The 10,128-nt window shown below is 47.7% G+C and overlaps 3 protein-coding genes across 3 annotated transcripts; 2 read left to right on the top strand and 1 right to left on the bottom strand.

Moving 5' to 3' along the window:
• Window positions 1-240: 240 nt before the first annotated feature.
• On the top strand, window positions 241-4,835 carry N7533_012336 (uncharacterized protein; the record flags this gene model as incomplete). The annotated part of the gene is given in 10 exon segments (XM_057108986.1): window positions 241-368; window positions 428-966; window positions 1,036-1,139; window positions 1,195-1,347; window positions 1,400-1,514; window positions 1,562-1,653; window positions 1,717-2,151; window positions 2,168-3,189; window positions 3,951-4,185; window positions 4,245-4,835. 10 exon segments carry the CDS (start codon window positions 241-243, stop codon window positions 4,833-4,835), a joined length of 3,414 nt encoding a protein of 1,137 aa, XP_056954087.1.
• A 595-nt stretch (window positions 4,836-5,430) lies between these two features.
• On the top strand, window positions 5,431-6,547 carry N7533_012335 (uncharacterized protein; the record flags this gene model as incomplete). The annotated part of the gene is made up of 2 exons (XM_057108985.1): window positions 5,431-5,978; window positions 6,043-6,547. 2 exons carry the CDS (start codon window positions 5,431-5,433, stop codon window positions 6,545-6,547), a joined length of 1,053 nt encoding a protein of 350 aa, XP_056954086.1.
• Window positions 6,548-7,002: 455 nt separating this feature from the next.
• On the bottom strand, window positions 7,003-8,111 carry N7533_012334 (mandelate racemase/muconate lactonizing enzyme family protein; the record flags this gene model as incomplete). Its single annotated transcript, XM_057108984.1, has 2 exons — window positions 7,003-7,363; window positions 7,384-8,111. The coding sequence occupies 2 exons, from the start codon at window positions 8,109-8,111 to the stop codon at window positions 7,003-7,005; spliced, it is 1,089 nt and encodes a 362-aa protein (XP_056954085.1).
• Between the last annotated feature and the right edge of the window lie 2,017 nt (window positions 8,112-10,128).

Below are 10,128 nucleotides of genomic sequence, written 5' to 3'. Positions count from 1 at the left end.
TCAAGAAAAGAAAGACTCGCGACCTTTTTTTTTTCTGCCAGTAGTGAACACGCCGCCCCACACTGCTCTGCTCCCGCTTGCCTCAGACCGCCTTGGGGCCTACTTTTGGTTTTGGGCCCGTGACTAAGCGGGGGCCGGGGAGCTTGCGCAGCTCCAGGTCCATCTTACACCATCTGGCCATCTTGTCTAAATATCTTCGCATCTGGAGATGCTAGCTCTTGGAGGCATTGATGATTCACGATGTCAATGACTGGTCAGGGCTCCAGCAACGCCGATGATCCCTTAGCGGCATACACTGATCCGCAAGACGAATTCGGGTTCAATGAGTCTCCAGAAGCTAATCGCGGCGCGGAGGGACTTAATGAACCGTGAGTAGCCACCATTTCCAGGTTTGCTGACCATTCCGCTAATACTGGACTTTGAATAGAATATCTTTCAAACCTAAAAAAACGAGACAATCGCGATTTAGTTTGTCGAATCTGTTCTTGAATACCGCGGGCGGTTCAGGCAATACACCATTCGGCTTCTCCGCGACAGGGACCCAAGGTGGACAGAATGGAGATGCTTCGCCGTTAGATACATATGGACCATTGGGTCCAAATACCGATCCCAATTCCTCAAAAGACGGTGTACCCTCGGATTGGTATGTGGAAGGTCCCGGTCGCCGCGTTGGTTACGACGACTTCTCAGCAATCGATTGGATCTATGAATACACCAAAGAACGTCAACGAAAACGACTGCTATATTCCAGTGGACAGGGTATCTTGGGTCATTTCCGTCGCCTTCTCGATGCCAGCAATGTGTGGCTGGTTTTGGTTGCAACTGGTATTGCAGTCGGAATCATTGCCGCGTCCATTGATATTGCGACAGACTGGCTAGGGGATCTTAAAACTGGTTATTGCAAGCGCGGAAAAGGAGGTGGCAGGTTTTATTTGAACCGGAGCTTTTGCTGCTGGGGTCTGGACGGTAAGTCGTATTTTGGGTAGTTTGCAACTTCGAGGTTTCTGTCGCTCATGACATTCTCTCGTTCAACAGATTATTCCAAATGCTTAGATTGGACGCCATGGGGGACTGCATTAGGAGCGTCCTCTAAGGGAGGGCAATACGCTGTTGAGTATATCTTCTATATCTTGTTTTCCGTGAGAACCTCATGTTCCTTTTGTTTTGCCTTGGTCTGTTAATAACACATAATAGGTGGTATTCGCTTTCTGCGCGTGCATCCTGGTTCGTAGATTTGCCATTTACGCCAGGCATAGTGGAATCCCTGAAATCAAGACTATTCTCGGAGGCACTGTTATCCGGCATTTTATGGGTCCTTGGACCTTGGCCATTAAGTCACTTGGACTGGTATGTTGCTCTTGAGGTGATATTATGCTATTTTCTCACAAAAATTAATTAGTGTTTATCTGTCGCATCCGGCCTATGGCTCGGAAAAGAAGGCCCCCTGGTTCATGTTGCATGCTGCTGCGCGAATATTATGATGAAACCTTTTGATAGTCTCAACGGGAACGAAGGTTTGATTTCCAAGCTCCATACCATGTCACTAAAACTGACTTTTCAGCCCGAAAACGTGAAGTTCTTTCTGCAGCCGCCGCTGCAGGTATCTCAGTTGCATTCGGTGCCCCCATCGGAGGCGTGCTTTTCAGCTTGGAGGTATGATAATTCTTGGATATCTGCAGTCTTATTCCTTACTTCTTTCTTATCTAACGATATTAGCAACTTTCATACTACTTCCCGGACAAAACCATGTGGCAAAGCTTTGTTTGCGCCATGGTTGCTGCCGTCACACTACAAGCTTTGAACCCTTTTCGAACAGGCAAAATCGTGCTCTACCAAGTCACCTATACCCGAGGCTGGCACCGTTTTGAAGTCATCCCATTCATCATACTTGGTATTGTGGGTGGTCTCTTTGGAGCGTTCCTCATCCGTCTGAATGTTAAAGTGGCCAAATGGCGGCGATCTCGAACTTCTTCAAGGCCGGTCATTGAAGTTGCGGTGGTGGCACTTCTAACTGCTCTCATCAACTTCCCGAACCACTTCATGCGAGCTCAGAACTCGGAACTGGTCCAATCCCTATTTGCTGAGTGTAACAGTGACACAACTGATAGATTTGGTCTCTGCGTTACCGGAACTAAGTCGGCGCTTGGTGTTGTCGCTCTTCTTCTAGTGGCCGCTGTTCTGGCATTTTTTTCTCGCCTCTCTGACCTTCGGACTCGATATCCCAGCCGGTATTATTTTGCCCTCGGTGGCTATTGGTGCAATGTATGGGCGTGCATTGGGTATTCTGGTTCGCATGCTGCAAGAAGCCTATCCAAAGGCCTTGCTCTTTGCCAAGTGCGAGCCTGACATACCGTGCGTGACGCCTGGCTTATACGCTATCATCGGTGCTGCTTCTGCCCTAGGTGGTGCGACTCGGATGACCCTTTCGATCGTGGTCATCATGTTTGAGTTGACGGGAGCCTTGACTTACGTCATTCCAATCATGATTGCAGTGATGTTGTCAAAATGGTGCGGCGACATCTTCGGCAAACGTGGCATCTACGAATCGTGGATTCAACTCAATGAATACCCCTTCCTTGACCACCGGGATGACACTAATCCCCCGGACGTACCTGCTCTCCGGGTCATGGCCACTGTCGACGACATTTCGGTGATTACAGCTACAGGCCATACCATCGATTCGCTTCGAGCTCTTTTGACCAACACCACCTACCGAGGCTTTCCTGTAATCTCAGAGACATCAACTCCAACTTTGCTCGGGTATATCACACGGAACGAACTTTCATATGCCCTGGGATATTCAACATCGCCTACAAACAGGAGCCTCACCGGCGAAACCCAGGTCTTCTTCGTCCACCAACCATTTGCTGATCCTGTCGAAACGCTGGATCTTCGGCCATGGATGGATCAAACTCCTATCACCCTCAACAGCAATATTAGCTTCTTGATCGTGTTGCGAATGTTCCAACGCCTCGGTCTCCGCTACGTGCTCTTCGCAAACAAGGGTATTCTCCAGGGCTTACTGACGAAGAAAGATGTCTGGTCGGTGCTCAGTGGTGTGGAGTTTCGGCGCCAGGAGGCTCTTCGAGGCGATCATTTCGACGAAGATCATCACGGCACTGAAGAGGAAGGACTACTTCACGGCGGGGAAAGAGATAGTATCAGCAGTAACATACGGCGGGATTCATTGTGATTATTCTTTTGCGCATCAAGCCCATACGCTGCTGCTGCAATTTTCGAGGCGTTTTTTTTTCTTTCGAAGATATCATGACACTTGCTAGAACTATAACTAGCGATTTACTGTCCATTTTCATGAATATACCTCAAACTTGCTAGAGATTTGGATAGTATTACGTCAGCCCTGGAGCCCTCCAGGGCTGTGCCCACCTAGGCGCTACTAATACTACTAGTAGTACTACTATTCAATATATCTTCAAAACCACCCGTGGACTGGTACTACTAGTACTACCTGGGCACTCCGTGACTCCAGTTTCAAGTTCTCTGAACCACTGGCACCCACTTTTGACAACCCGTCAAAGACTTGAAACGCGCCACAGAACCAAAGCCAGATCTACTCACCTTTTACAGCAAGTACCTAGGTATCCTTGCGAATTTCCATTGGCACCTGTCGATCTGATTTCCAGCGGCTTAACAAAAGTTTGCATATACCCCTAGGGGGTGTAGTCTGACCGCCTACACCATCATGTGCTTGTACACCACATAAATATATAGAGTAGGTTATCAAAATAGTAGATAGAAACTAGTAATAGATAATTATATTAACTGATAACTTTTTCTATCTTGAATTAGTATACTATTTAGTGTATAATATGGGATTGTATTGGTTATCATGAAGTTTTCCGTCAGCAGAATATTTTATAAGCAAACTGGCCATCCAAACATTTGTTACCCCACCTATACCATAAGTTCCGTCATATTCTGCCACGCAGCACCGCCGACAGAATGCCGCGTCAAGCTCGGAGCTCGTCCGCATCATTGGGCCTTTCTCAAGATTCAACCGCCAAGATGATGGTCGATCCATTTGAAGTGCGTATGCGCTTCACAACACAGCTTCAGCATCTCAGCGCATCTGTCACGTCTTCGCAAAAGGCAGCGCATTATGCACTCAAATACCGTGATCTGGACGAGGATCTTCATTCCTGCATCCTAGAGCAAATCGAGAGAGTAAGAACGCCTTCGGCCTTCCATTGCACCTGCTATGGTATTAATGATTCACGTCACAGAACAATATGAACAACCGCGCAAACATCATGTCTTTCATCGAACACTTTTGTGAAATGGCCACCAAAGAAGACCACCTTCCCTACGTCCGCATGATGCAGCGCGACATTCTCAGAGTGGTGGATGCAGTCGTCCCACCCGATGGAACAGGAGCTGCCAACGTCAAGCATGTCCGTCTCGTCCTTGACAGCATGCAAGGCAAGGGAATACTGTCCGTCGAAACCGTCACCGAAATCGATGCAGCTCTCAAAGACCGCGACACGCACCCCTCACACCTTGATCTCGAGGACGAGGAAGATGACGGACCAGAGGATAGCGTGAGATCCAAGACCGGAACCCCGCGCAACCCCAAGGCGTCCGGGATGCGTCTCGACAAACGGCAGATTGAACAGCGCATTGAAGAGGACCGAGAGCGCAACAAGCGACTGCGGGAAAGTATGTGGGCCACGGAAGGAGACGACGAGAAGGAATGGCAGAAAATTCTGGACGAAGTGAGTGAGATCGGTTCGGATGATTACAGAAACGCTGCAGAGGAAGCTGCAGAGCGCCAGCTCTGTGCCGATCAACACGAGGCTGAGATGCTGAGATGCTGAGACGATTTGCCGCCGAGGATAACTGATCTCGTTATGGTCATGATTTCTACGACATATGGTCTGCTTGATTTATTTTCAATCTTCTTCTCTGGCGTCAGGACTGCAGATATGGGAAAGCATTAAGCTCCGGCGTTGTGCTTGCTTCGTTTATTATTAAGATACCTTATTTTTTAGCATTGAGGAGGAGTTATCCATACTTGCGTACATAAAAATGTGAACGTTCTATCCAACTTCATGACTGGACCACCCTGTGGTTCACCAGCCAAGCGTAAAACCCCCATAAAGAAAGTATTCTGTTCCTATGATAAGTACAGAAATGTGTAGCCAATCGGTTTCTAGGGCTACATTTTGGAGGGCCAAGAGAACCTGTGTACTACATTTTCTAGAGTCTTACTCGGCTCGTCCAATGCGTTCTTTTTGTATGTTTTACTTCTTTTCTTGAGTGAATGGAGTGAATGTATAGATTGGACCCACACCGCGCCAAGCCTCCGGGAAATCCTTCCGCCGAGGGATTTTTTTTGGTGCCGCGCATCACTCGGCAGCTCTCTGCGCAGTGATTTAACATCCCTCGGATTGGCTTTCAATCTTGGCCTCTATGTTCTCTCAATTTGTCACCGCCGCCAAGGGTCTTTTCACGCGACCAGATTCTGAAGAGACATCCCCAGATCCTGCTAGCAGCAGCGCCCCGACTACTTCGAAAATGGTGACCGCCACTCGTCAACGGGTTGTCAAGCCCGAGCAATCTGCAGAGGAACCCGTTACCAACGGTATCGCCAAGGGCGGCAAGAGAAAGGCGCAGGGCGCCAACACAGAGAAACCCGACCAAAAGCAGACCAAGCGGAGGAAGCGGGATAGCATCGAAGCTGCTGAAGCGACCAACGATACCCTCGAAAAGAATGGCAAGCAGGACGAAGTCAGCTCGAAGCCAACAGAATCTGCGCCGAAAGGTCATCGCCGCTTTGACAGTGAAGAGCCCGACATGCCTGAGGAGCCTCTACCTCAATCGACCACGAACGTCTCCAATAACGATGAAGACGACAGCGACAGCGACAGCGACGATGATGCACCGGAGACGATCGATAACTCCGCCCAACTTTTGAAGATCAAGGAACAGGCCAAGCGACAAGAAAAAATCAAGCAACAGTAAGTATCATGTTAGCCTTGCCGGTAAATAGTACATGTGAAATCGCCTAACATTTCCCCACAGAGAGGAACAAGCGAAGAGAGAAAAGCGAAGGAAATTAGACGAACGCCGAAAAGTTCAAGCCAAATCTACGAAGACCAAGGAGATCTCTCCCATCGATGATCTGCTGTCCGAAAGCACGACTACCCTCCAAGGATCGATCACACAAGACGCACGGCGCGCTGCTCTCCCCGCTCTGCTTCCCGATGACATTCTGAATGCCGAACCCGCAGAGCGACCGCTCACACCACCTGCCGAAGACTCATTTGCAGTACCAAAGAAATCCAGCAAGTTGAGATTTTTGGAGAAGAGCGAGAGAGCCCCGAAGGACATGCACGTGGGAGATGTTACGATCCGAGTATTGGATGCGCCCTCATCAAAGTCCGGCTCCAAGCCCGTGCTGGCACCAAAGGCCTCCAAAGCCGGCCGTAATGTCAAGAACAACTGGATGAAGAGAGACCAGAGCTCCGGCAAGGTCAATGGGCTGCGGAGGACAGCGGGTGGACCATCAGGTTTTGTCCGGCGGTGAAAATGACTGAAGTTTCCAATTTGTATAGATATCTAACGAACCATCTTCATATGGCCTGGTGATGGCCTGCTTTGTGAATAGTCTTTGCATAATTCGTGCTTGCGATAGTCGACTATAGTCATCGGTACATTCTATCCATTATGATCATTTCGGGCTGTATTACTGTCTAAGTACGTACCTGCATTTTGTTTCGGAATAGCACTATGGTAATATCATACCGGCAAAAAGACGTATTGATGAGTAGCTAGTAAAATATAGTACTCTCTATACTGCAATGACCATCTGGTTTGTTACACATGGAGGCCAATAGCGAATATTCAAGTTGCTGTAGAAAAGAAAAGGAAAGGACGTAGTCGGGATACACCAAATCGGACATTGCATTCTGTTTTTGGCTTTCATATATCATTGAATTCAAGTTTATGGTTGCACTTCGTCTCACTTGAAGAAGATTGCGACTAAGCAACAATTGTGAATAAAGGCTCTCCCAGGATGTCTTGGTTGATGGTACCAAATCCGTTGCCAGGAAGATCATCAGGAACCACAAATCCATTTGGCTGCATCCGAGCCACATCCGCAATCATAGGGTTGGTCCATTCAGTATATATATCCACTGCACGAAGCCGATCGGGGCGGGTTGATGCAGCAAGCTGGGTATTCTGTGCGGTTGTCAAAGCACAGCCCCAAGTATCATCAACGGTGACCATCATATCAAGGGCAACCGCGGTATCACGGAGAATCCTGGCCTTCGTAAAACCGCCCACGCGAGAAAGTTTGATGTTGACACCAGTAATTCCTGCCTTTGAGCGGCGACAAGATCTGCAACAGTGAATATACACTCATCAGCAATGATAGGTACGCCAGTGCGCCGGCCTACTTCTGCCGAATCCGCCAAAGTTCGACACGGCTGTTCCAGGGGAATAGTTATGTCTTGTCCCAAAGCACGACAATAAGTCACAGCCTGTTCGATATTCCAACCAGTATTGGCATCTGGAAACAACCTAACATTTTTAGGTAGAGCCTCGTAGATAGCACGAATACGGCAAGCATCCTCCAAGGGATCATCTCCAACCTTAAGCTGCATGGCAATCACACCTTTCGCAGCTTCAGCCTTTGCCTTCTTCACAGCGGAAGCTGGATCACCAAATCCAATCACACAGAAGGCGGGGACTTCCTTTGCAAGATTTCCACCAAGCAGGACATGAGTTGGCAATCCAACAGATTTCCCCAAAATATCCCAGCAAGCCATGTCGATAATTGACTTTGCAGCGAGTCCTGAAAGCATATGGCGGTCCAAGACTGCGGCAACACTGGCAGGCGATCTTGGATCAAGACCCAAAATCTTCGGTGAGAGTTCCTTCAAAGCGGCAAGCTCTCCAGTGAAAGAGCTTGGCAAGTAATCGCTACCCAAGGGGGCATTCTCTGCCCAGCCTTCGATGCCACTATCAGTGCGAATACGAATCACGAGAGACGGTTCTCCATCATTGACTCGGCCACCGGACATGGTGTAGGTGCCATAGTTATAGTTGGCTTTGTAGGTAAAGACCGTGACTTCGGTGATTTGCATGTTGGCCTATTGAGCATCGTTAGTGATTATTACTAGTACCAGGTAAATGGGAGAAATGTTACCACTGTTTTTCAGATGAACTTCCTTGGATGGGTCGATTCTGTTGGCACCACATTCGAGTTCGTAAGAAAATACAGCTCATCTTGAAATCTGCCATTTGGTTGAGTATATTTATAATTAACGAGACAAATCATTGCTACTACTGTCGGTGTGAGATGCCGAGAGACGAGGTCTGGAGAGATCAACCAGATGCTCTTCTGTCGGGGCACATAACCGAACATTCGTAACTCAATGACCCATTGAAGGTCGTTCGACAACTATTTGGGTTCCTCCTGATAAGCGCGGCTCTTAAAAACCCCAAAAGGACTAGCCGTGAAATCCTAACTTATCAAAGTGGGTCAATCATTGAAACCGACGACCAACAATGTGTGAGATAGCATCGTATGAATTGGATGTGGAGTCGATACAGCGTAATGCACTTGTATTACTAATTTGTTCACGGGTAGCCATAAGGTAAAGGTTAGTAGCTCAACTCACTTCTCTGGATCCACTTCCCAAGACTACATATCTAAAAGATCAAGGGCATGTATAGCATAGGAGTTTAAGTGCTGTCTGAGAGAGGAAATAGCCTTTGAGCTATGAAATAGGTAGGTGAAAATCGCTTCTACTACTAGTAGTATTTTTGGTATAGATAGCCCTGCACAGTAGTAATATTGTATCCCCTATTACATACTAGTAGTCAAAAGCTTCATATTTTTGCTATAATGGGCAATAATCTAGCAAGGGTAATGGGTACTATATTTGATATAGAACCGTGAAGGGGTAACATGCTGCTACTATTCATTAACAAGAAGCCTTCTAGGATTGATTGTCCGCCGATTCCAGTGATTCGCTGCTCAAAAATCCATTCAAATCCGGCTCTGTGCTGCAACGACAAGCAGGCCTTCGAGGAAACGGAGAAACTCGAAGTGAATTTTACCAGCGCAGCTATAGGCAGCCAGAAGGGTATAGTAGGCAAACCAGACCCGATATGACGGTAAATTATATCCAATAACCATCAAAACTCTCTCCGGCGATTCCTCCAAAGCGGGGTAGCTTCCCCTCATAGTTTGTCTGCTTGGCTGCCGCTTTTGGAGTCCAAGGATATTCGTATATCTGAAAAGTCGGCTACAGGACCCGTCCCGATCATCAAAAATAGTCGGGGCTAATTGTCGATGGAAGAATTGGGGTATCTTACCTGCATATAGGGAACACTTTACTTTCGGTATGTTTAACTCCTTCATAGAGGACCGACGAATTCCCATGACGCTATGATCTTCGACAGGAATAGTCTTATTCAACCATTGAAATAGATCATCTTTACCAGTGCAATTGGCCTCAAAAATCATCCGCATAGCGAGCACACACTTCGAGAGCTTGTATTCCACGGTACTGCATACGGAAGAGGAAATCCATCAGGCAATAAGTAATTTTCTCCCATAAAGCGCTCTGAAGATCTATATCGGTTATTCCGCTAGATCCAAAACTGATTCGCGTCAATCGATATAACTCAACCGGAGAAACATAGTAAGGATGTGATTCAAATCACTGGCGGGCATGTCACAACTGACGACTCAACTGGTAAATCGATCAAGGGTCCGTCAAGTGCTAGCAGGAGCCTGCCTGTGTATTTCTTGATACCAAGAAACTTTCATACTGACAGGACCTTTTTGATAGGCAATTTTGAGAATGCTGCCCTAGTGGCGAGGAAATTTTCATGCGCTTCGTATGGATGCGGCTTCAGTCGACACGATTCCTTCAAGTTACCATCGCAAGAAATATTCGCGATAGTGAAGAGCCCGATTAGTGCTGCTTAAAACACCAGTAATATTCCTCGAGCTGCGTTTCACCACGGGGGCAAGTGGCGGAAGACCCTCCCCGTCTCCTTCATTAGCTGGATACCCGAATTGGAAGCCCGAGGTTTGACATTCGTAAATGATGTACGGAGTAATCTGCACTCCACGTATTTCTAGGAATG

The sequence above is a fragment of the Penicillium manginii genome, assembly GCF_028828005.1.
Source record: "Penicillium manginii strain IBT 31320 chromosome Unknown utg000009l:1.0-3297300.0:1.0-3298630.0, whole genome shotgun sequence".
Lineage (NCBI taxonomy): Eukaryota > Fungi > Ascomycota > Eurotiomycetes > Eurotiales > Aspergillaceae > Penicillium > Penicillium manginii.
The sequence above is the reverse complement of the archived record's forward strand: the minus strand, read 5'-3'. Positions and strand labels throughout refer to the sequence as shown.